This window comes from Canis lupus, chromosome 21 (genome assembly GCF_003254725.2).
Source record: "Canis lupus dingo isolate Sandy chromosome 21, ASM325472v2, whole genome shotgun sequence".
Taxonomy (NCBI): Eukaryota; Metazoa; Chordata; class Mammalia; order Carnivora; family Canidae; genus Canis; species Canis lupus.
The window spans coordinates 33534132-33560982 of record NC_064263.1 but is presented as its reverse complement, the minus strand read 5'-3'; the positions used below and the strand labels follow the sequence as shown (position 1 = coordinate 33560982).

At 36.7% G+C, this 26851-nt stretch overlaps 1 protein-coding gene across 3 annotated transcripts in view; it reads left to right on the top strand.

Annotated features, from left to right (window-relative positions):
- SBF2 (SET binding factor 2) overlaps positions 1–26851 on the top strand; it is a 454884-nt gene that overhangs the window by 410328 nt on the left and 17705 nt on the right. For 2 of the 3 annotated variants that reach the window (XM_025459456.3, XM_049098688.1), the window contains exons 29-33: positions 466–561; positions 9835–10019; positions 13483–13659; positions 15755–15856; positions 16547–16732. In XM_025459456.3, the coding sequence (XP_025315241.1) occupies positions 466–561; positions 9835–10019; positions 13483–13659; positions 15755–15856; positions 16547–16732 (746 nt within the window). The remainder of the gene's footprint in view (positions 1–465; positions 562–9834; positions 10020–13482; positions 13660–15754; positions 15857–16546; positions 16733–26851) is intronic. The other variant, XM_025459459.3, reaches the window with a different exon arrangement.

The window sequence follows — 26851 nt, the reverse complement described above, 5'->3', positions numbered from 1 at the left end:
TTCACTAGATTTGGATGAAGCCATTAAGACTTGTACTAATATTCTGTTTCAGTTATCATGTGATGGAACCCCAAAGGGTTCATGTAGAGGTAACCCTAATGTGTTAGACACAGGAGCATGTGACTTGAAAAGTTGGTCTCCTTGGCTTAATCAGCTATTTGAATTAGCTCAACATAAGCAGAAAGTGGCTTTTCTTGTAAAGTAACACCATGCATGCCTTGCTTCATTTATCATTAAATTCTCTGATTGCACTTGCCAAACCTAACTCTCTATAATCTTGCAAATGTGTGTATCTCTGAGGAAATAGTAACAGTGCCTTGTTATCTCTATTAAAGCTGTGGGTACTTAAAAAGTACAATGTTTGGCAGCAATTAGACATGCTACACATGAAGATAACTTTTTGTCATTTGAGTAATGTTAACCTGAACGACCTGGTTTTTGTTCTTCTTTTTGGCTGACTTTCAGGGACTGAAAGGAGGACTTCAAGAATGTCCACTGTGCTTAAGCAGGTAGTGCCAGGACATTTGGATGTAAACCCATCCAATAGCTTTGCTCGAGGAGGTTAGTAAGATTGATTTTATAACTGAGCACTGATACAACCTTGAAATCAGAAAACTTTACTCTAGATAGTGCTATTTTAAATCAACTAATTATGGTTCAAATTGTTCTTAATCACTCTTCTCTAAATACATGATCTAATTTGTTACTGGTATTGTGACAGATGAGTTTAGCCTCCTGGAACAAGAGGTATAATAATGCTGAAATCTTAGCTATTGATGAGTTTGGAAGCGGCAGCAGGAGGTAAGGGAAACATATCTCAATCAGTGGCCAGCCCTGCAAAACTCTACAGTGCTTCAGGTTTGCAGGGTAGAAAAGCTGACCACAGACGCATTAAGCAGCTAGAGGGAAGTAAGTAATCTGAGCCTCAAAGAGTTGTGCCTGTAATTTTTACTCCTGTTCTCTGAAATACTGGGTTAGGGAACAAAAGAGAATGATATCCAGGTTACTCTTTTTCCTCTGGGCTCTAGCTCCTGGCATAAGGAAGTAGAAAAAGGCCTGTATTGCTCATTTAGCTCCAGAGGTGATCCACTGTGGTCTCTGGAGATTATGTGAGATTCTTTTACTTTTCAGAGGAAATTCTGTATTTGCTCTTTTAGCTCCAGAGGTGATCCACATTGGTCTCTGGAGATAATGTGGGATTCTTTTACTTTTCAGAGGAAATTCCAGAGCAAGTATCTTGATTATAAAATCTCCTACTTCATACTGGATTCATAGAATCTTGGGCTTCTCACTCCTATGCAATGCTGAATCCCCTTGGAAATGTACCAAGTGAATGATCCCAGTTCTACTTGAACATCACCAGTAAAGGGAAATTCATTTCTTCCTAAAAGTAGTCTCTTGCGTTTGTAAGGAGCTCTTTATTTGTTAGAAAATTCTTTCTCATATTGATCTAAAAATCTGCCATTTTGTGGCTTTTACATATGGGCCCCCCTAGCTCAGCCTTCTTAAGTTAGAAAATTCTAAATCTTGATCTCCTATACCACAATCCTTTGAATTTAAAGCTGATACCATCTTTTCGCTCTTAGAATTTTCATTATCTCCAAATACCCCAATTCAAATGGTTGCCTTCTACTCACCATCTTTGTCACTTAGTGAACTCTCCATAGAGTTGAACTCATGCAGCCTAAGATTACATTAGATATGAGGATAGCTACATCACTAGGTTGACCCACACTTGAAATATCTTCCTATGTGCTCTTGTTCTTAATAATATACAGGACTAAAAAAAAAAAAAATATATATATATATATATATACATACACATACAGGACTAGCCTTGAGGATTGGTTTTTGAACCTAAATATACCATGTGCTGTATCTACAAAATTCCATCTTTTTTTATATGGACTATTGTTTTAGACTTTGAATCCTGATACTGTCTTCCTGTGTATTAGCCTCTTGTCATGCATCAATTAGTTCTCTGCCGTCATGTAATTTGTTGTTTAAAAAATTGAGCAAACCAGAACTAAGAGCAGAAGTCTTCATCAAAATAATATAGAAGCCTCCTTAAAGAAAGAAATTGTCTGTTAATATATAGTAGTTAAAACTCCTTCTAAAATCCACCTGGCCCATATTTCTAAATTTCTGCCAATCATTTTTTTAAAAGATTTTATTTATTTATTTATTTATTTATTTATTTATTTATTTATTTATATTTTATTTATTCATAAGAGACACAGAGAGAGAGGCAGAGACACAGGCAGAGGGAGAAGCAGGCTCCACATAGGGAGCCTGACATGGGACTCAATCCTGGGGCTCCAGGATCACTCCCTGGGCTGAAGGTAACACTAAACCACTGAGTCACCCGGGCTGCCCTCTGCCAATCTTTTTAATTCAATTTTTTCCATTCTTTCCAACTGTTAACTATATCACAAAAGATTATATAGTTAATTTACCATGACTCATTATAGGAATTAATGCTTTTTCCTAAGTAATCATAAATTATCCATTAGTAATCCATTATAGAATTTGGTTCAGAATCAACATAAAAGAAGGCTCTGTTTTACAAAATTCACTTTTTCCCCTTTTAGAAACCAAGATTACTATGCCCATCTCCTGGCTGTCATCCTGGTTCTTTTTTTTTTTTTTTTTTTTTTTTAAGATTTTATTTATTTATTCATGAGAGACAGAGAAAGCGAGAGAGGCAGAGACCTAGGCAGAGAGAGAAGCAGGCTCCATGCAGGGAGCTCGATGTGGGACTCAATCTCGAGACCCCAGAATCACATCCTGGGCTGAAGGCAGGCACTAAACCGCTGAGCCACCCAGGGATCCCCTGGTTCTTTAGATACTTTTTTTTCTGCCTCATTAGAACATTCTGCAACTGCAGGATTTCCTACTAGCTTTCAACCTTCTTCACTCATCTTCTGAATTAGTGTTTCAGGCCTGAAGGTCATTGTATTAGTTTGCTAGGGCTACTATAACAAAGTGCCACAAACTGGTTGTCTTAAACAATGATTGTCTCACAGTTCTCTGGAGGCTAGAAGTTCAAAATCAAGATGTTGTCAGGATTGATTCCTTCTGAGGGCCATGAGGCAGAATCTGTTCCATGCCTCTCCCCTAGCTGCTTGGTGGCTTACTAGCCATCTTTGGCATTCCGTAGCTTGTAGAAGCATCACTCAGGTGCCTTCATTTTTATCTGATGTTCTCCCTATGTGTCTGTCTCCAAATTTTCCCTTTTTTTTTTTTTTTAACTTTTATTTATTTATGATAGGCACACAGTGAGAGAGAGAGAGGCAGAGACACAGGCAGAGGGAGAAGCAGGCTCCATGCACCGGGAGCCTGACGTGGGATTCAATCCTGGATATCCAGGACCGTGCCCTGGGCCAAAGGCAGGCGCCAAACCACTGCGCCACCCAGGGATCCCAAATTTTCCCTTTTTATAAAGACATTAATCATATAAAATTAGGGGTCCATCCCCCTCCAGTGTGACCTCGTCTTAACTAATTACGTTTGCAGTAATCCTGTTTCCCAGTAGGGTCACTGAGGTACTCAGTAAGGGGTTAGGACTTCAACGTATGAGTAAGGGGTGGAGGCATACAGTTTAACCCATAACATTTATATATAGCTCTCCTCTGAATTTTTAAAATACCATTGTTTTAAAGTTTAAGATACATACGTCATTCTTATCATTTCTTTCTTGATGAATTTGAACATAAAATAGTACAATGACTGTCTCCTAAGGTTCCTGCCTGCTCTTTCTGTTGCCAAGAGCTCCTATCAGAATTTGGCTCAAGGTTGCAGTTCGACTTACTGCTTTGTTTACCATTGAAAGTTTATATTGTCAGTAAGGCATGTCAACAATTTTTCCCCATTCTGCTCATAAGTTTTGACTTTGTAAACTTCAAGAACACATTATTTATTCCTCCATTTGGCCAGATGACTTGTAATATAAATTTCAGGTACAAAATTACCTCTTCTAGGTAATTTTGCCTAGGACTTATGGATAGTCACCAATATGTTTGACCTACATTATCTTCTCTTTTTTCAATATTGGCCTCAGAACTCAGCCTTTTTTATGCAAAAGGATCCCAACTTATGGTCACATTCTAGTCATGAGTTCATTCTTTGCTATTCTCAAAGGTACCTAAAAGGCTATATTTACCTCTTACTGTCAAAAATCTATTTGATTTGTTTCTGACCCATTCTATACATAATGAGGCCATAATTATTATTTCTGACACCCTTCCCAAATATTTTCTTCTGAAAATTACTGTGAACATCGTGTTTCCTTACGACACTTTTTTGTTCCTAACCAGATGCCCATCGTTCTAGTATCTTAAACTAGGATCCAGAAACATAAATCTTACCTTTTTATTTCATCTCTTAATTCTTTTCTCCCAAAGCTTCCTAAATCTCCCAGGGTCCCAGTGGTTAACTGGAAGATGAGATGCTGCTGTTTCCTGGCGTGTTGGACTTCTTCTTTGATCCCTAAAGCTGCTTCCTTTGTCTCTTCCAACAGTGTCATTCCTCCTCACTTAGAATAACAGGAATGGACTGGAGCAAGCAAGTTTGGGAAATCTTAGAAGATTCCCTATTAACATTGACTATGACAGGCAGACACAAACTCGTATGGGCCAAGTATAGACACTTACACACCTTACAAAAGTTCATTTCCTTGTACGTCCCCTCAATGAGAGGTTCTTCATTTTTCCAGATAGCTAGGCACCATTTCTTCAGAAGTTCCTCATCTACCCTGTGTGGGAAGACCCTCCTATCTCTAAATCTTCCATCTAACCTTCCTCTTTTTTTCTCTTCTCTGTATTTTTACTGTCTTTTCATTCCTTTCATTGTCATAGTCCTAGGTTCTGATTTTCTTCTTAGGTTATCTACACTATGTGCCTTTCTCACTGTGATGATGAGCCAGAGTTTCGATTGACCTCCACCTTCTCCATCACCCTTTTTTCAGTCAGGGCAATCACTTTGCATTCTGTGTTGATGAATTCCTAAGGCAGGGAAAGCAACTTCTTTTACACAAGAACCAATTAAGAAGTGAAGATGTGAATAAAGCACATTACTTTTCATTTATAAATTAAAATCACTTCCAAGCTCTATGGAGAAAGCATGTACTTCTAACTTGGATAAATTACTTTGTTGACTCGAAAAATGTCATGAAAGGGGCACCTGGGTTACCTAGTCAAGTGCAACTCTTGATTTCAGCTCAGGTCTTGATCTCAGGGTTGTGAGTTCTGTGCTGGTCTTGAAGCCTACTTTTAATTAATTAATTAACTTTTAAAAAGAAAATGGGTACTGCCTCCTAAATAAAAAATATAACAGCTCCGTATATTTGAGAAGTAACCACATGGAGGCTGGCTTTTAATTTTTCTTCCTATACACTTCCATGGCCCTTTATGTTTCTCTACATGTGATATTTTATCCTTATAATAATCTCTAGGATATGTATTTTAAGAGTCTCTGAGAAATGAAGTGATTTGGCCAAGATCACATAGCAAATAGCATAACTGGTACTGGGATTGTTCAGTCCATTTCAATGCAGCATTCACTGAATATAGCTTGTACCTCATGCACCATGCTAGTCATAAGTCCACCTTGATAAATTCAGTATCCATCACCACATCCAACCCAAGTATCTTTTTCCTCTTCTCCTTTGGCCTGAACAGAGTGGAGGGAACAATACCAGTGCTTAGGAAACACTCATGTTTTGAACACCAGTGCATTCCCCCGGGTGGGATGAACTGCATATTTCTTCCCTGAAGCAATCCCCTTAGCCAGACCCTGCTGGACAGTTCCAGGACCACATGGTTGCTTACACAACAGGACACTAAGAGTTTGATTCAGTTACATTCAGGTTCAAACCACAGTGCTACCACTTAATGTGTGATTATTAAACAATTTAGGAAACCTTTTAATGCTCAGTGTCCTCATCTATAAAGTACAGATAGTAAATAGTATCTAGTTTTAGAGTAGTTATGAGGAATAAGTGAAATAATGTATGTAAAGCACTTAGCTTAGTAACTGGTTCATAATAAGAACTCAATAAATGTTAGTTCCATGATTGCTGTTGTGATTATTAGTTATAGTTGCCTAATACTCCACTGAGATGGGAAGAAAGTCTACATTTGCATTTAAATTACCTTAAACCAGGTTGCTCCTCACAGGCCCAAGGCAAGAAAATTGAAGACTTATGCTCTAGGTCTAGGCCAATAATTTGCAAACTGTTTTGATCATGATTCATAGTTAAAAATACATTTTATATTATATTACAATATGTATTATATCAGGTAAAACTAAGTCACGATGCAAAATGTATATATACTAAAACAAAAACCACCAAGGGGGGTCTAATGCCTTTGGATAACATGACTGCCAGATGGCTTACAGTTCTCAAAGCCCTCTGCTGGCCCCATGTCACTAAAGGCCATTTGCTCATTGTTGATTTTCTGCTATGTAATGAACGTTTGGCAGTTTTTCATTAGTGAGCCTCTATTTGGGGAAGTGATTAATTTTTTTTTATTATTTAATACCCTTCTTTTCATTCTCTCAGGGCAAATAATCAGAATTGAAGATACATTAGAATGGTCATAACAGCTCCAAATGTATCAATTTTCAAAAAGAAAATAATCCGCAACTGTTTGTAGTACCTATATATTAGGCTCTCAGCAAGGATACAAGAATAGATAGGATTAGGTCCCTACCCTTTGGAACACAAAATCTAGTAGAATAAAACTATGCAGTGTGATCACAGTTTAAATAGAGCTCTCTACAACTCTGGAGACAGTGAGGAATACTTTTCAGAGGAGTTCACATTTTTCCTGGATCTTAAGAGTTAGGGAGTTTATCAGGTAAAGGAGTGTGAGAATCTGTTCTAGGCAAATGGCCCCAATACAAAACTGGTGTGTGTTCAGGGAATAGCATCTCAGAATCAGGAACCAACCAATCAGACTTCACTATAAGCATTTAGGAATCCCATATTCCTTTAGGAAAGCTCAAAACCTTAGCAGAAAATAAATAGCTGACCAGCACAGGAGGCCTTGTGCCTTTACCATGTTGTCCCATGGTCCTTGTTCTGTCTTGCAAAAGAATTGCTTGTGTGCAATCAGCCAGTGCCTCCGCAATCCTTAGCTTTTTTTTTTTTTTTTTAAGATTTTATTTATTTATTCATGAGAGACAGCAAGAGAGAGGTAGAGACATAGGCAGAGAGAAAAGCAGGCCCTATGCCCGGAGCCTGATGTGGGACTCAATCCCAGGACCCCAGGACCAGGATCTGAGCCAAAGGCAGATGCTCAACCACTGAGCTACCTAGGCACCCAACCCTTAGCTTTCTGAATTCCTTTGGCCACTAAAGCCATTAATACCCTTTATTTTCTGCTTCTGACAGAGTGAGGCAGAAATGAAAACACTGCTAATGATTTTCCTTTTATCAAATTATGTGATATGCAGTTTTGCAGTATATAGCTTAATAATACTCTGTTAACATTTTCAATTCTGAATAAATACAGAATCATTTTCTTTAATTGACTTGAGCAGTTCTTTGCTCAAGAAATAATATAACTGTAACCTACTGCTCACCACTTTTGTTACTACCAGGTAAAGTTTGCCATAGTCACAGGGCACTTTTTTTCTGCCAGGAAAAAACAATATTACTCAAATTACAAAAGTATTATCTCTAATACTGCCTATCATTTTGGTGCAAGTAGGGGTTTTAGGAGAAGTCATTACCTCAATCATCACAAGCTATATTTTTTAGTGGCATTGGGGATTGTCACGGGATCATGAATTTTTGCTGCTCATACTATCTATTAAAAATAAATGTAATTTCAAATTGAAAAGAAAAAAGCATAGTGTGGCATTGCTTGATGCTTTACTGCAGAAATATGCACTTAGTTATTCCAAATGGTTACTAGAGCTTCATTCCTGATGTGATGACTTTACTCAAAGAACAAACGTGTTATATAACACGTAGCATTTGCCAACCAATCAGCTTCCTTAAATCCTAGGGCCAATGCATTCTTAACATTTACCCCCCACCCTCAATTCTTTAATTTTATATAAATTTATTTCTCACCAAATGACAATCTTCAAAAGCTTATTCCATTTGGTATAATTTGTTAGTGGCACTCTGCTGTGCTGTCCATTTCATTGTGCTTATAATATTTATAATCAGGAGCTGAAATTTCATTTAACAGGCACTCAGTTCATCTTTTTTGTGTGACTGTGCAGCTTTTTGTTAGTCATATTTTCTATTTATACTTTTATTATATTTACATTTTCCCCCTGTGTTAACTTAATCTCAAAAATTAAATAACCTATTCTTCTCTTACTCAATTTGCTCTGATGTTTGCTGCTATCTACATTTCATTCCTCCTTCTGTCTTTAATCTCACTTACCAGTGCATGGGTACAGAGATAAGTGTTTTACTCAGTCAAATCCCAAATCTTCAACTAAGGGAAGAGTCCATAATCAAGGTACTGTATTATCTGTCCTGATGTGTCACTCTTTTTTAACCATCTTCATATGAAAGCATTTTTGTTACAAGTGACTTTTTTCACATTCGTTTGTCAAATTATGTCCTTCATTTTCACCCATATTCTGAATTTGTTCTGTGATTCCATTTATAAACACTTGCCATAATATCTAAGACAAACTCATAGGTCATGTAGAAAGATTCATCCATGTTTTTAAGCAGAAATCACCTAAAACACCTTTTCCTGGGAACTGGTCTCCTGACCATATAAATGCTTATAAAGAGAGAAGCAGATGAGACAAACATTATTGTGGTGACTTGCAGTCACCTAGAAACATGGATTAATTTAACATTTGGCAAATATTAAAGCCTTTCTAAATCTAGGGAAGAAACCTAACTTTAGGGAAGCAGTGGCAGTGGCCTGTACCCCAGTGACCCCATCACGAGCATGAACACCATGTGAACATTTATGAGGGGCCCTGTTATTTTTAAGGTACTACAATGTTTTTCAAAATTTGAGGCTTAGTATTTGCCTTTGTGTTTGGATATTGAATATTGAGTATTCACTTGCATGTAGAAATCCTTGACTTTTCTAATTAATATAATTAAGGTCAATTTATAACATGAGATTCTTCTAGCAGCTTAGCTTTGGCCTTTCCCTTAGGCGACATATGAGACATCTGCTTTTGACTGAAATTTTAAATAAAGCTAAGGATCAGTGAAATGCACATTACTAAATTTATAACTTCTTACTATTTTTCATGAATACTAGAACAAAAAAGTGAGAATATAATCTTTGCTGGGTTAAAATTCTATCATTTTGGCATGACACATATATATTAATTCTAAATCCCCTTAGATTTTAATAGGTATAGTAAAGTTCTAATTTATTACTTAATCTCCATTTCTTGTTGTGTTGACTGGCTAAAGCAGAGGAGTGTTCCTTACTTCTTTCACAAAACCCTGAGAAACTGAGTCACTACGTGTTATCTCTTTGTTGCCTTCTGCCCACATTTTTTGTTTCTTTAGTGTCTGTGCACTCTTTCTATTTATGATCTCAGCATTCATTTATAAATACTGACTTTACATCAAAATGCAAAAATAGGATTGACTTGGGTGATTTCTTAGGTCCCTCCAACCCTAAGATTGTGTGATTTGGAAATGTTGTATTGAATAGTGCTTATATGTTGTAAAAGTAAACGACAAATTACCAATATGATCCATGATATATACTTAGGTGAATTAACTTGCAATTACTTCTAAAACTGTACCTACAGAGCATGCATCTTTTCCCTATTCAGTGGCATTCCCACATCAGATTATCTCACTCAATCGTTTTGGCTTTTGTGAAGGTGTATGGGCAAGTCTTCGCTCTAGCACTCGCCTGATCAGCTCTCCAACATCTTTCATTGATGTTGGTGCCCGACTGGCAGGCAGGGACCACTCCGCCTCCTTTAGTAACAGCACCTACCTGCAAAACCAGCTCTCGAAACGCCAAGCAGCCCTTTATATATTTGGTGAAAAGTCTCAACTAAGGGTAAGATTTCTTTTCCTCACTTAGAAGCTTTGCAGATACATGAAGGAAGTTTATAAAACCTATTTCAAACCAGCTTTCCTAGAAATTTTGTTTTACAGCATAGATTCTTAACCTGGAGTTAATAATCAGTCTCAAAAAAATTTTTAGTTCATATATATGTATGTATATATGTCTAAATATACTTACTCATAATCATTAAAAAATCGAACATCAGGAATATTAGGAAGTGTATGTCAAAAAAGAAATAAGGTTCATTCAGGGTATGTTTTTCCCTTGTCTTAGTTCCATAGGTATCTGTACCCCTGGCAAAATAGATCCCTATTGATAAAGAAAGCTACAGGAAGGTAGAGGAGTGAAAAGAAGACCATGACACTACATATGGAGACAAGGAAAGGCCAAGACTGTTTTCTAAGTTATATTTTTAAAAAACTTTGCAAGGCTGTATATATAGAGATACATGTCTTAAGACAAGTGAGAAAGTTCAAAATATTAGATACTAATCAACTTTAGTCTTTTTTAAATGATTATGCTAAAGAACTTCATTATGCTCAGATCCTATAAATTGGAAAGATAACCTCTGCCTCCAAAAGCAACTATTCCTTGGGATTGTTTTAGCAATGCACACATTACAAAATACATTACCACTGATAGGTTTGTGGGAAATAAAAGTATTTGTTAAGTCAGAAATCCCCTCAAAGTTTAGCTGACTCTAGTCAGCACTGGGCAATCTAGACAGACCTTCTGTTGAACCATGGAGCAGGGGCTGTGAGCAGGATCCCACATGCTTGGTTCTCAAGATGCCAGTGATTGCGTCATCTCTTCTCTGGCAAGCTGTCTTTGCTAGCTCTTCTCCCACTGCCAGGACTGCTGCAATCACTTAGTCACAACCTTTAGGGTAGAGGGCATGAAACTGCTGGGTAATACTCAGTTTTTAAGTATGCACACGTGTCTTCTGATACAGCAGATAACTTTATATCCAGAAAATAGTTGGAACACTTTTCAACAGTAATCCAGGGTTGCCTGTACAGCCTCTTTGGCACCAGCGTCTTTCCCAGAGCACAGACTTTCCACACTTCAGCACACCACTTATTCATAACCTGATTCACTCTCCAGGCTTTGTCTCCTAAATTCTCACCTCTGCCATTGCCTTTGCACATCAGTCTTCAGATGAGCTGTGTGATCAGGCACATATGAGTAAGAAAGACTGACTCCTTGCAACTATTCCTCCTCTTTCTCCCTCCCTTTCTCCTTCCTTCTTTCTTTTATCCATAAAGTATTATATTTTGAAAAACATAATACCACTATCCCAGCACAGTGGTTATTAGGGTTTCTGTATATTCCATTCAAGTTTTCCTTTTATTTATTCAATTGTATCTGTAGAGTGTAGGTCCTTATCTGTCTGGTGTGCGCCACATTCTGGCTAACACAGTGCTGTCTAGTTGTAACCCAACACTTTCTTCTCCCCACAAAGGAGACATATAGGAAAGCAAGGAAGTAGGGAATGACCTATTCTAAATAATCTTGAATTGCCCTTGCTAACCTTTTTCAATTTACAATACCTTAGACTTAGAAACAAATTCCTTTTGACCTAGTGTTGGTCAACACTATGGTTAATAGTTCCTGGTTCATAAGATGTGCATACCTAGTTCATGTACATTTGAGAAATGGAAAGAAACCTGGTTTTCCTGGAAAGTAAAGTATCTTTTATCTATTATAAGTTTAAAAAAAAAAACTAGCAGATAAGAACTTGTGTATACTACTAAGTTCTTATCTAAAGAACATGTTTCCATGTCGTGTAATAGTCTTCATAATTACTTTCATCACTACATGGCATTCCATGTTGTTGAATTTTTATATTTATCTTCTGTATGTAAAATTGCAATCACATTTACAAGCATATAGTTTTTTTTATTGAGATACAATTCAGTAGGGTCTTATTTTATATTTTATATTTTTTCTTTAGGGTAGCTTCCTTTTTAAAAGAGGGATTATTAAGACAAACTTTTTTTCTTGATACATGTTAGAAATGATATTTTAAAAAAAAGAATTAGGATTTTTTGCTTTTTATTTTAAAACTATAATATACCTTTTTAAAAATACTCTGAAATAACCAATATAAAACATTAGCAGACCCTATGTATAAGTTCTTGGCAGAGTTTTTTTTTTAATTGTGATAAAATACAAATAACATAAAATTACCATCTTCATGTATACAGTTCAGTAGTGTTATGTACATTCATACTGTTATACACCCAATCTCCAGAAACCAATTTTACTCTTAGAAAAGCAAATAGTCTAGTACAGTAATTTTAGCAGAATGTGAAGAAAGCACAGAGAATATGAGAAAACCAATTCATTCTTTGACATGAAAAGGTTGAGAACTTTTAAACCTTGAGAACTAGGGCAGCCTGGGTGGCTCAGCGGTTTAGCACCGCCTTCAGCCCATGGCGTGATCCTGGAGACCCGGGATCGAGTCCCACATCGGGCTCCCTGCATGGAGCCTGCTTCTCCCTCTGCCTGTGTCCCTGCCTGTCTCTCTGCCTGTCTCTCTCTTTCTCTCTCTCCTCTCTCTCTCTCTCTCTCACATGAATAAATAAAATCATCAATCAATCAATCAATCTTGAGAACTAGGCAACTATATTATCAAAACAAAATAGACCAAAGGGCCATCAGTTTAGTATTTTTAAATTATAAATACAACCTCATGTGGAATAAATTTCATATGGATTAAAGATGTAAATTATAAAAGTATTCAAATAAATAGAGACTGATACATGTGTCATACTGAATGGAAAAAATACTATCCCAGTGCTAGAAATCACAAAATCTTTCAGAATTTACTATATATAAAATTTTGTATTATTAGCTTTAAAAGAGTAACAGTAACATTAGTAATCTTAGGGCAGTGAGGTAGTGATTTTTATTTCCTTCTCAATGTTAATCTCTACTTTTTTTTCATTTTACAATGACTGTGTTTTACTTGCATAATAAGAAACAGATATGTCTATATGTCTATATCTACAAACTTTTATTTGTAGAGGTCTGGAACCTCAAGAGTATATTACCTTTTCATTACAGGGTATATCTTGGGGAAACTTAATTTACAGTTTTGGATTAATTATGCTGTCCACGTGTCATTGGTTCCTCTTTAGGCTTCAAGGGTCATGGCCTTATAACTGGCTTATATATGGTATTATGAATTCCATCAGGTTCCAGCCTACCAGTAGCCTCTCCAAATTCTCAGAATGACAGCAAGCCAAGTCAAACCACAAGACCTTACTGAATGGCTCTTTCCAGTAATACTGACACATTAGCCACACAAGATTGACTTTCCTGACCTCTGCAACCTCTGTAGCTACTTGGCCTCAACTAACTGTGCATCATTAAGTATTGCCCTGTTAAAAACAGTGCTCTTTTACCTATAGCACTGCATCTGCCTAATTCTCTGCATCTTCACCCACAGAACTTCAAGTTAGAATTTGCTTTAAATTGTGAGTTTGTTCCTGTTGAATTTTATGACATCCGACAAGTTAAAGCCAGTTTCAAAAAACTGATGAGGGCTTGTGTTCCAAGCACCATTCCTACTGACTCAGAAGTGACCTTCCTGAAAGCCCTGGGAGACTCTGAGTGGTTCCCACAGGTAATGTCTGGAGCAGCTTGTCCTATAACTCAGAGAAAGAGAAGTCCAAGTAGATAAACAGAATGGATACTTGAGGAGGAAAAAATATTGTGTGCCCTCACTACCTGACATTCTCCCCTTACTGTATGCCCTCCATAAAGACTTTCCAGTTTCAGGGAACCATATGATATAGAAGATGGCAGGGGGTAGAATTCTTCATCCCTGGGCTTTCATCTCTCTATAATTGAAAATTTGGTCTTCATGGGTTGCTGAGGAGGAGGACATCTTTATTGTTCGATGGAAACTTTCTGATATGCAGTAAATTTAATCATTGAAAAATATTTATAGGACTCCTGCTCTGTTATCAGCAGAGTGAGGATCCAGGACAGAATGTGATATCTGATGACTCCAAGAGCCTTTCCCTGTTACTTTCTTACCTTCCATGTGTCTCTGCCTTTTCCATGTGTCTAGATTTTAGAATCACCCTCAGACCAGCCACCAAAATCATTTTGGATACCCTAAAACTTACCTAAGGTTTAGGAAAAACTGCATATCCTTTCGTCAGCTCAGTCAAGCTTGGGATGTTTTTAATTAAACTCTTATTAAGAAATTAAGGAGAAATAGGTATTCCAGCACACATAACCCACATTTCTTCCAAACCACAGAAGAAAGGTATTTATGACATGCATGTTTTAGACACTGATGCAGACATTTAACCAAGAGCATCTCCGCGGTATACCCTTCAGCCTTGTCTTCAGGCCACTGATGCTATGCCCATTATTCCTTTGCCCCCTGTAGGAGTTCCCAACCCCTCTAATCTCCTGTTCCTATCTGTCTCCAAGCCTCCTGCCTCTCTTAAGGAGGAAAAAGAGTTGTTTTCCATAAACCAGGAAATGATTGGGAGTACCTAAGGCAGTGACTATTCTCAAGATACTTAAACTCTTTAAAAAAAAAAAATTAGCTATAAATCTGGATCAGGGTATGTTGATGACTATTATAGCAGTTCAGGATACTTTTGAATACCCATGGAAGGAGCTGATCAAGACTCCCTTCTATCCCAAAGCTATGAGCCCCAACCCCAAACTATCTGTGTTTCTGATACATTCTGTGTCCTACTTCTTACTCCAAAATAGATCCTTACCAGAAGTTGGTAACTAAAGTCAGTGGAAAATATTGCCCCACTTGGAATATTGGCATTTTAAAAGTTAACTCAGAGCAAATGCTAAGCCCAAGAGAATACAGGCCTGGTAATATCTATGTTATAGGAACAGGGAGTAAGGAGTTTCCCATTGCTGGAGAGGACATGTGCCTTGCTCCTAGGTATAAAATAGCCCAGATCTCTTTAAAGTATGGGGGATTTTATTTTGTTTTATGTTAGTTGACAGATTCATTCTACAATTTATATCAAAAGATGCTTATAATAGTTTTAAACTATAATATACAATTGGTTTTGAATCTATATGCTCTGCTCACAACCTAGTTGTTCATTAGGGACTTTGAGTCTTTTGGGTTGGCTTCAAAAGCTGAACACAAATATAAATTTTCTTTCCATTTAATATATAGTGCAGACAAATAAGAATGTCTTTTTTAAAATATAAAATTTATTTGTCAAAAATTCAGCCCTTTAAAGTGTACAATTCAGTGCTTTTTAGTATATTCACAGAGTTCTGCCTCCATCCTCCTATCTAATTACAGAAAAATTAAAAGTATCTGAAATAGAACCGATTATATCATAGAAAAACAAATTTTAAATCCAATAACTGTGTTGGTAGGGCCACTTAGAATCTGACTTTTCCACTCTATGGGGTTACATAGCTCTTCTACTTTGGGGAGATCATGTAGGGTCAGTTTATTTCATTGTCTATCATTTGAACATGTTGTTTTAAAATGTGTCTACTTCTAAATTATGTCATTGTTTCATCTTGATTTTGACAAAGAACCACCAAATCCATCAGAAACTTTGACAAAGTTTTAAGCATTTAAAACTTATATGATTCTTTTGTCCAAATACTTCATCCCTAACTTGTTTCATTATCTGAGGTTGATAATGAGTCTGTCTGTTCTTGGTGTTCAGAAAGTGCCTGGTCTAATTGTGGCCTCCTTTCCTATCTCTTAGCTTCACAGGATAATGCAGCTGGCTGTGGTTGTATCAGAAGTACTTGAGAATGGTTCCTCAGTTTTGGTCTGTTTGGAGGAAGGCTGGGACATCACTGCACAAGTAAATGATTAAAACATAGTTTCAGATACTTAGTTTTAGATTTATATTTAAATTCAGTTGTTTTTAAATCCTGCAGATGAATCTTTTGTATAATGACTAATGTGTTTATGGACAAAGTCCTATGTTAAAAACCACCAAATCCATCAGAAAGTTTTGTGCCCTGAGCTTCCAGGCACTACATATCCTGGAGCTCTGGTCCAGGGCATCTGGCTCCCTCATGACAGATACACCATGCAAGCATACAAATGGAGCCGTTGATCAGAGGGTAGGACATGGACCATCCTTCCTGGGTTTTGTCAGTCCTTTCCCTGGCTTTCAATAAGCTCCTCCTTTATCCACTGTAGAGTAAAAAAAGGGTATAAATATAAACTATGTAAGACATTAATCTGTATCTGCCAAAAAGTAGATAATAGGTTGGAACTGATCCTCTAGCCTTATTAATTAACCTGCAGGAGGGGACTATAGTCAGCAAACTGGTTAGGTAAAGATTAAAATCATAATTCCCTGAAAGAAAACATGTAGCCAAAATGAGTTTGAGTTTTAGTTTTTACTGGAAGTTTGCAGAATTAATTTGATTGGCTGTCCTGGAGCAGCTAGTGAACAAATTTGCTGTTATGGTAACTTTGCCTGTCTTAGTAACAAAATTTTTTCAGGACCGAAAGTAATGTATCCATCCTGCTTGTGTCCTAGGTGACATCCCTGGTTCAGTTACTCAGTGATCCCTTTTATAGGACACTTGAAGGCTTTCGGATGTTGGTGGAAAAAGAATGGCTCTCTTTTGGTCATAAATTCAATCAGCGGAGCAGCTTGACCCTCAATTGTCAGGGTAGTGGTTTTACTCCAGTCTTCCTGCAGTTCTTAGACTGTGTACACCAGGTAAGTAGAGCAGACTTTAAATTGACTTGATATGAAAGAAAGAAAAGAACTAACATTTATTGAGCATAGCAGTGCTGTGCCAGGTATCTTCATGTCATGATTCTGATGGACTCAGCCATAAGGCTTGCTGAAATCTTAGCAGTGGATTCCTGGGAATAGAGAAGGAAAAAAAAAACTAGTTGGTTTCTGAATCTAGGATAGCTGAGTTAGCTACTGGCTGGCCCCCATGTGAAGTAGCCAGCACTCTAACTTATCATCTCCCAAGAAGAGGAGCAAACTTGGGTTTGTCGTTCAGGAAGGTTTGATCTATGATAAAACAGCAAAAATCTCTAAGTGATGACAGGGCCTGAAATCCAGCAGGTGCTCATCCCCATTCTGGAGGATGTTAGCTTGTGCCTAGGAATATGGAAGGTGGAGCTTAACCCCTGAGAAAGAATCAGGGCCCAATCAGGCAAGCCTGTGAGGTTGAGAACACTGGCTCGATTCTACTCAGTGACTTAATCAGGGCTAATCAGAGACCAGACAGAAACCCAGGTATATAATCCAGTCATACCCAGTGGGAGCAGGGGAATGGGGAAGATGTGAATGCTCTACAGGCTCCCTCAAGCCTCATCAGTTACAAACTTCCTAATGGGGCCTGAATCAGAATTGGGCTTGAGAATTACATGGCACCGGGTTTGCTAAATTGGCCTAGGAAAAGCAGTGTTGACATCTCCAACTTTACTTCATCTGTACCATAACAATGAATGTGTTTTGGCATGTCAGACATATTTGTCAGAACCATGAGCCTCTTGGAAATAGATTGTCCTCGGGTATCTATTGGAAGGAAAGATGGAAATGTTTTCAGGAACCAGTACTAAAACTAGGTCTTCTAAAGAGGTTTTGTTTTGGTTTGGTTTTTTTTTATTCTATTTATCATTTGATCAACTTTATTAATTCACTACATAATTTTTCATTTATTTAAAGTGTATATAATTCAATAGTTTTAGTATATTCACAAAGTTGTATAATTGCCACAATCAATTTTAGAACATTTTACCACTCCAAAAAAGAAACTCAAAAAAAAAAAAAAGAAAAAAGAAACTCTATACCCATTAGCAGTGACTTTCCATCTCCGACCCCCGACCCCATCCCCCATATACACACATTCTGGTGGTTGTTTTTGACTGCTCTAATCAGCTTCTTAAGAAAAGATCTATTGAATAATTTTAGTTAATTCTGTCCGAACATCATCCAGAGAAGCTGGCTGTAGGATTGAGCTTATGTTTTAGTCTTTATGTTTTAAATCTTTGCAGCAAAAGGTATATTTGTTTACTATTTGAATATGAGCCTTTTTATTTTGTACTTCTTTTGGCAGATAGATGAGGGAGGCATTTGGAGCCCATTGTCTCTGAAACAGAAAGCTTAACTGATACCAAAGGAGAGGCACAAGGATCTTTTTCTCACATCTAGATAGATGAACCATACGAATTCTTCATGAAAGCACTTCTTATTATCTTGCTTATTGCCTTACATTGCTTACCAAATGCACTAAGCTGTCTACCTTAAACTTATACAATGACATATGTCAAGTATTTCTTGGTAAAACTGGCAGAGGTATGGGGAGGCAGGTATAAGCAACTACATACTATATATGATTTCATTTATAGAAAATTCTACAAAAGGCAAAACTATTGTGACAGAAACATATCAGTGGTCATTTGGGACCAGTGGTCAGGGACCATGAAGGGGCGTGAGCAAACGTTTTAGGATAAGGGAACTATACTAATTGTGCTGGTGATCACACAATGTATACAATGACCAAAACTAACCTGTATGGTGTAAATAGGAGGATTTTATTATATGTAAATTATATATCAATGAACCTGAAAAACAAAAAAAAAATTTTTTTAAGATTTATTTATTTATTTATGATAGACATAGAGAGAGAGAGGCAGAGACACAGGAGGAGGGAGAAGCAGGCTCCATGCTGGGAGCCTGATGTGAAACTTGATCCTGGGACTCCAGGATTGAGTCCTGGGCCAAAGGCAGGCGTTAAACTGCTGAGCCACCCAGGGATCCCCCAGAAAAACAAAATTTTAATTAGTAAGTCCAACATCTCAGTTAACTGGAGTTCCAGAAAAAAAAAAAAAAAAAAAAAAACAGCTCTCTAGTTTTTCCAGAGAAAAATTTGTCAGTCTGGTGCCCAGAGAATACTTATAAGCTGGCTGCCTGCTTTTTAGAAATAGGGCAGGAAATAGGTCCAGGGAGATCCTTCTTTTTCTATGCTATTTTCAGTTTCAAGCCTCCTCATGAACCCAGTTGTGCCTACTGTTCCCAAGTCCAGAGCTCATCTAGTTTGGTTTTTCCAGAGGACAAATTTCTAATCCCTTGCTTTCAAGAAGGTAATCACATGACTGCATGGGGTAGGAGAGGACCCTGGAGATCTCACCACTTCCTCTATAGACTTAACCTAGTCCTCATTTTTGGCTCCCATTTCACCTCTGTATATGTTACTGAGTTATTGGGCCTCTGAGTCCTGAGCCTTTCTGAGACAGGGCAAGCTGTCACCTTCTCAAATCATTTTCATCCTACAAGCATTCCAATGTAGCTTCTCATCTTCTATCATTTATTGCTATTCTTATATTCTATTTTCCATTGTTCATAAATGTACTGAATTTTCTTGACCTGCTACTGTTTCCCTTTCCATTCTCCCCACCTCATTTTAGGTTATTCTACCTTATAAAAAATCCTTTCCTTTAATTAAGGGAGAGTTGGAGGGCAGCTAAGTTTGTATGGCTGGATTTGGTTTAAGTTAAATGCGTTATTAAATATGTTAAATATCCATGCTAAACTTGCAAAATTCTGCATACCTAAACATGAGAGTCAGCAAAAGAGTCCACTCACAATCAGTAAGAGATGGGAGGGTCTCACAGAAGACATACTGTCCTCGAAAATGACATCATTCCACCCCAAGCGTAATAATAATTACTTGAAATATAATACTTATATTTTATTATTAGGGGTGGGTAGAAGTGTAAGTAGTCTAGAATTGGAAAGTAACCTGTATTTTGTGAGTACCCCTTAAATGATATAAATAAATCTTAATATAAATGAAAGTATAAATTCCTGTTGTCTTTAGAATACATTACAATAGAAGCTAAAACAATGTAGTGTTATCTAAAATATCTTAGGGTGTATGTTTAATTTCTAGTAACTTTTTATTTTGAATAATGAGTTAAGGGCTGCTGGTGTGGCTCAGCAGTTTAGTGCTGCCTTCAGTCCAGGGCATGATCCCGGAGACCCGGGATCAAGTCCCAAGTCAGGCTCCCTGCATGGAGCCTGCTTCTCCCTCTGCCTGTGTCTCTGCCTCTGTGTGTGTGTCTCTAAGAATAAATAAATAAAATCTAAAAAAAATTTAAATTAAAATAAATAAACAAATAATGAGTTAAAATTCAAATGCCCTATATAAATTGAGCTTTAGTGACAGCTCAGTTATTTGTAGGTGAATGCCTCAGAAACTGTAGAAAATAATATTGTTTGGAGCCTAAAGACTCCTTTAGCATTAATTCAGATCTGATTATACCACATTAAAATTTTTTATAGATTTTTTTTTTAAGATTTATTTATTTCAGAGAGAGAGTGTGTGTGTGTGAATGGGAAGAGGGGCAGCGGGAGAGAGAGAGGTAGACTAACCATTGAGCACGGAGCCTGACACAGGACTCAAATCTCATAACCCCAAGATCATGACCCTGAAATCAAGAGTTGGACACCAAACTGACAGAGCCACTCAGGTGCCCCAATGTTAAAATTTTTCAAACTAAAATATGAATTTTCAAAAGTTTTCTGAACCTCTTTTGCCTTAGTACCCTTTCATATAACAACCTGAGTGCAGGCAAGTCATGGCAAAGTAGCATATGACCTTAATTGCAGTATTTAAAGAATGCTTGGCTATGATAGGTATCAGCTTTGGTGAAGCAAATTACTTCATGCTGAAAAGGGATTGTTTATTCATTCAAAAACAGAAGACTATAGAAGACTAGTTAACAAATAGTGCTTCTGACTCTTGCTGACTTAATTATAAGGTAGTATTTCATCATCTTCTACATACTAGTTTTAGGCATTAGAGAACGCCTTCTTTGAATACCTTTCAAGTGAACACCAGTGCTTTACATGACTCCAGCTTTTGCCAGACAATTCGAACTACCACTGTCCTTAATTTCGCAGGGGCACAAAACAGAGCCAGGCCCAACATTAAAAAAAAATTTTTTTAATGTGCAAAATTACACAGCAATAAGCAAAACTCCCAGGTGGAATGTGTTCACTGCTTGTTAACCATTTCTAACACGCTGAATGCCAAAAGGCAGTCTATGGAAATTTGCCTAGACTTGTCCATTAGTACTAATAGGGTTACAAAGAAAACAGATGAAGTACTGATCTTAAATTAGAACTGCCTCATCATATAAAAAGCCATTGTTTACGCCAGTATATCCAGGTGTCAGATGAATTATAAATGCTAGATCACTGTTTCATAATAGCAACATCTGGCAAATTTTTGTTGCTTCTAAAAGAAATTGGCTTAATTCAAGTGATATCATTACAGGATGCTTCCTTTTCTTAAAATAGTTGAACCAAATTCAAAAAGAAATATATCCAAAATACAAAAATACAATTTTTACCTAAAATTTATTTTTAAAATATAATACCAAGGGAACAGACATGTATAATATGAATGAAAACATGAAGTATAGGAAAGCATCTCCTCTATTTCAACATTAGAGTAAATCTTTGAGTGTATCTTAGGACTTTTTCATTATTTCCTACTTTGAGAAAAACAAATAAGAGTTATAACTTTGCTTTTGAAGTTTATTCAAGTTGTAAATTGACTCACTCTGGTCTGGTTGTGTGATATGGTCTCACGGTTACCATACATATGCCGGCACTATGCTAGGTCCTATTCTAATAAGAAAAGCTATTTGTCTCTTGAAGATATGAACTTTCCTTGTGCGCACATGTGTGAGGAGCCACACCTGCCCTCACACAGTTTGGTTACTCTAAAATGTATCCATTAATATTGGCAAAATAACTGCAGTTAATGGATTAATGGTATATTCAAAGTTTCTGGTGTCTTCCTGCTTCCCATCCATTTGAAAACTGGCAAAAATTGATGTAATCCAAGCTGTTTTATAACAAAGCAATTTTGCATTAGGGCTTTAATATTTTGAACCCATAAAATAAGTCTGAGTTTAAATATTTTGAGCCCATAAAATAAATCTGAATTTATATATCAGTCTTAACTTACTAATTTTTGATCCTTAACAAATTATTTAACCTCTCAGGTGCTTTGGTTTCTAGATAGATACATGAATACATAGATAGCTATCAGAAGGATTACAAATCTTATGTAAAGTGATTGGCACAGTAGAAACTGCACAGTTAATGTTTGTTAAATCTTTATCTTGAAATAACAAAAACTAACATTAATTACTTATTTTTCTAGGGTGTGTCTACCATACCCACAGTTTTTCCAATATTGATGCCATTCTATATAAGGTCTCTTATAGCTTAACATTTCTAATTCTCCAAAGCAAAATCCAATGTTAACTTACTATATTTTATTCCCAAAATGTTGATCTTTCCTGGGATTTGAGTCATAGCTTATTTTATGGGCCTTTAAATTTTATAAAGTACTTAATGACATATGGGCAAAAAATAAGACCCCTATAAATTCCTGTGTCTCCAAATTCCTTTTCAGATTCTCTTCTTATAAATAAGGAAAATTGGCAGGTTTCAATCCATAATGGAAAACAAAACTAAAATACCTCACATAGCTTCATCTTTTAAATCTGTATATTTTTATCTTCCATCAAGATAAATAAAAAGTTATTTTGGACAACAGAATCCAGATGATGCCTGAGAAAGGCCTAAAATTCTATTCATGAGCATATTTGGGGAAAAGCTCCTATAGAATTAATTTATAGACGGAGATGCCTATCATTTCCAATTCTACATAATAAAATAAGACTAAGTTTATTTGAAACAGGTTTGCCTTTAGGTTCCAAAAATCTTATGGCCAACAGCACAGAAAAATAATGAAACCAAATGCTGTTCTTTGAAAAGATCAATAGATTGTTAAACTTCTAGCCAGACTGGTCAAAGAAAGACACAGAATACCAGTATTAGAAATGAGAAAGATGACATCACTACAGATTCTACAGATATTAAAAGGACCGTAAGAGAATATTATGAAGTTTTGCACCAATAAAATCAACAATTTAGATGACATGGACAAATTCCTTGGAAGACACAACCTACCACACTCACTCAGGAAGAAATACATAATTTGAATAAGCCCATGTCTATTAAGGAAATTGATATTGTAGCTAAAATCTTTCCACACTGAAAACTTCAGACCCAGGTGGTTCCACTGGTTAATTCTACCAAGTATTTAAGGAAGAAAGAATAGCAGTTCTATATAAAGTCTTCCAGCAAATTGAAGCAAAGGGAATACTTCTCAAAAAAAAAAAAAAAAAAAGGGAATACTTCTCACCTCAGGCTATGAGACCAGCGTTACCTTGGCCTGACAAAGACAACAAAAGAACACTATAGACCAGTATCTATTCTGATCAATATTCAAATTTTCTAAACAAAATTTTAGCAAATCAAATCCAACAATATATTTAAGAGATAATATACCATGGTCAAGTGGCATTTATCCCAGGAATGCACAGTTGGTTTCACATTCAAAATCAATCAAAATAATTCACCATATTAAGAAACTAAAAAAGAAAAATCATAAGGTCATCCCAAGAGATGCAAAAAAGCATTTGAGGAAATATAATATCCATTCCTTGTAAAAACATTCAGGAAACTAGGAATAGAAGGGAACTGGCTCAAACTCTAGATAGTATCTGTTTTTTAAGAACCTACAGCTGAGGGGGATCCCTTGGTGGCTCAGCAGTTTAGCTCCTGCCTTCAGCCCAGGGCATGATCCTGGAGTCCCAGGATCAAGTCCCACATTGGGCTCCCTGATGGAGCTTGCTTCTCCCTCTGCCTGTGTCTCTGCCTCTCATTCTCTCTCTCTCTCTTTCTCTCTGTCTTTCATGAATAAATAAATAAAAATCTTAAAAAAAAAAAAAAAAAAAAAAACCGGGATCCCTGGGTGGCGCAGCGGTTTAGCGCCTGCCTTTGGCCCGGGGCGTGATCCTGGAGACCCAGGATCGAATCCCACGTCCAGCTCCCGGTGCATGGAGCCTGCTTCTCCCTCTGCCTATGTCTCTGCCTCTCTCTCTCTCTCTATCATAAATAAATAAAAACTTAAAAAAAAAAAAAAACCTACAGCTGACATCATCATAATAGTGAAAGACAAAATACTTTTCCCCTATGATCAGAAACAAGATGTGGATGTTTGCTTCACCACTTCTATTCAACATTGTACTAAATAAAGATCCTACCCATGCAGCAAGGCAAGAAAATAATAATATAGACATCCACATAGGAAGTGAAATTTTGTTTATTCATACACAACATGGTTGTCTATGGACTCTACAAAAAACTACTTGAATAAGTGGATTTAGCAAAGCTACAGAATACATGATCAATATACAAAAATTACTAGTACTTCCACATACTGGCAATGAAATATTTGAAAATTAAAATGTAAAGATTATTATCTTTACAATAGTATCAAAAAACATGGGTGGAATCTAACAAAATATGTTAAAGGCCTAGACATTGAAAAGTACAAAACATTACTGAGTGAAATTAAAGGCCTAAATAAATCAAGAAATACCTCTTGTTTATGGGTCAGAAGGCTCAATATTGTTGAAATATCAGTATCCACAAATTGATCTAAAGAGTCAGTACAGCCACAATCAAATGCCCAGGTGGCTATTTTGTAGAAATTGGCAAGCTCATTCTAAAATCCATATGTAGGGATGCCTGGTGGCTCAGTGGTTGAGCATCTGCCTTCAGCTCAGGGCATAATCCCAGGGTCCCAGGATTAAGTCCCACATCGGGCTCCCTGCAAGGAGTCTGCTTCTCCATCTGCCTATGTTTCTGCCTTTTTTCTGTGTGTCTCTCATGAATAAATAAGTACATAAAATCCATATGGAAATGCAAAGAATTTAGAATAGCCAAAACAACCTTGAAAAAGAACTAGCACTATCTAATTTTATTATAAAACTACAGTAATCCAGATTGTGTGATAATTGGTGTAAAGATAGGTCAGTGAAACAGAATAGAGTCCAGAAATAGTCCCACACTATATGTGATATATAGAAAACTGACTTTTCAATGAAGGTACAAAAGACATTGGTAGAGAAAGGATAGTCTTTTCAACAAATAGTGCCAGACAATTGGATTTTTAGGTCCAAAAACAAATTAAAAAAAAAAAAAACTTTGATCCAAACCTAGCACCAATATAAAATTTAATTCAGAAGGGATCATAGACCTAAATCTAAGACCTAATATTATACAACATCTGGATGAAAACATAGGAAGAAATTTTTGTGACCTTGGGTTAGGCAAGGGTATCTTACATTCAATACCAAAAGCATTATTTATAAAAGAACAAATTCATAAATTAGACCTTGTCAAAATTTAAAACTTTTGTTCTTCAAAAATCACTATTAATAAAATTAAAAGACAAATCATATGTCTGCTTAAAGAACTTGTATTCAGAATAACTCAAGATTCTTGGGGCACCTGGATGGCTCAGTTGGTTAAGCATCTGCCTTTGGCTAAGATCATGATCTCAGGGTCCTAGGAGCAAGCCTAGTGTCAGGCTCCCTACTCAGCAAGGAGTCTGCTTCCCACTCTCTCCCTCTGTCCCTCCTCCATCACTCCTATCACCTCCGCTCATGTCCTCACACTCTTCCTTCTAAATAAATTAATTAAATTGTTTTAAAAATTCTTAAAACTCAGTAATAAAACAACCAACCTATTTTTTTAAGATTTTATTTATTTATTCATAAGAGACACATAGAGTCAGAGATAGGCAGACAGAGAAGCAGGCTCCCAGCGTGGAGCCCAATGCGGGACTTGATCCCAGAACCCAGGATCATGACCTGAGCCAAAGGCAAACACTCAACCACTGAGCCACCCAGGTGCCTGAACCTGTTTTTTTATGGGCAAAATATTTGTACTGACTTTACCAAAGATGTACAGATGGCAAATAAGCACCTGAAAGGATACTTGACATCATTTGTCATTAGGAAATGCAAATTAAAATCACAGTGAGAGACCACTACATGCCTATTTTAATGAGCAAAATATTTTCAACTGATGACCCCAAGTATAGATGAGACATGGAAGAACCAGAACTATCTAACACTGCTGGTAGGAATACAAGATTGTACCACTATTTGGGGAAATGGTTTGGCCATTTTTTTTAAAGTTAAATATACCTACCTACCATACGATTCCTCATTCCATTTCTAGGCCATTATGCAAGAGAAATGAAAGCTTTTGCCCATACAAAGACTTGTATATAACTCTTCATAGCAGTTTTATATGTAATAACCAGAAACCCAGAAGCAACTCAATGTCCATTCACAGCTATAAATAAACAAATTGTGGTATATCCATACAATGAAATACTACCTAGCTGTAGAAAGAAATTACTGATAACCCAACAACATGCTTGCATCTCAAAGAGTTATGCTCGATGAAAGAAGGCATACAAAAAAAAGAATATATACTTATGATTCCATTTATATAAAGTTCTAGTAAATGCAAATTAATCTATAGTGACAAAAAGCAAATCAGTGTTTGCTTAAGAGAAGGGTACAGAAAGAGGCAGGCAAAGGGTGCACAATGAAACATTTAGGAGTTATAAATATGTTCATTATCTTAATTATGAATTAAGGTTTCAGAGTTTTGTACATATGTCAAAATGTATCAAATTATGCCCTTTACGTGCAGCTTTTGTATGTCAATTATACCTCATTAAAGCTGTTAAGAAAGAAAAAAATCTTATGGCTAATACACCTCTAAACTCTCACTTATTGCCCATATCTTAAGTCCTTGGAGAAAGTCTCTTGGCTTTCTGTTAAAACAATAGGGCATTTGGGTAGCTCAGTCAGTTAAGCCTCCTACTCTTGGTTTCAGCTCAGGTCATGATCTCAGCATCCTGGGATC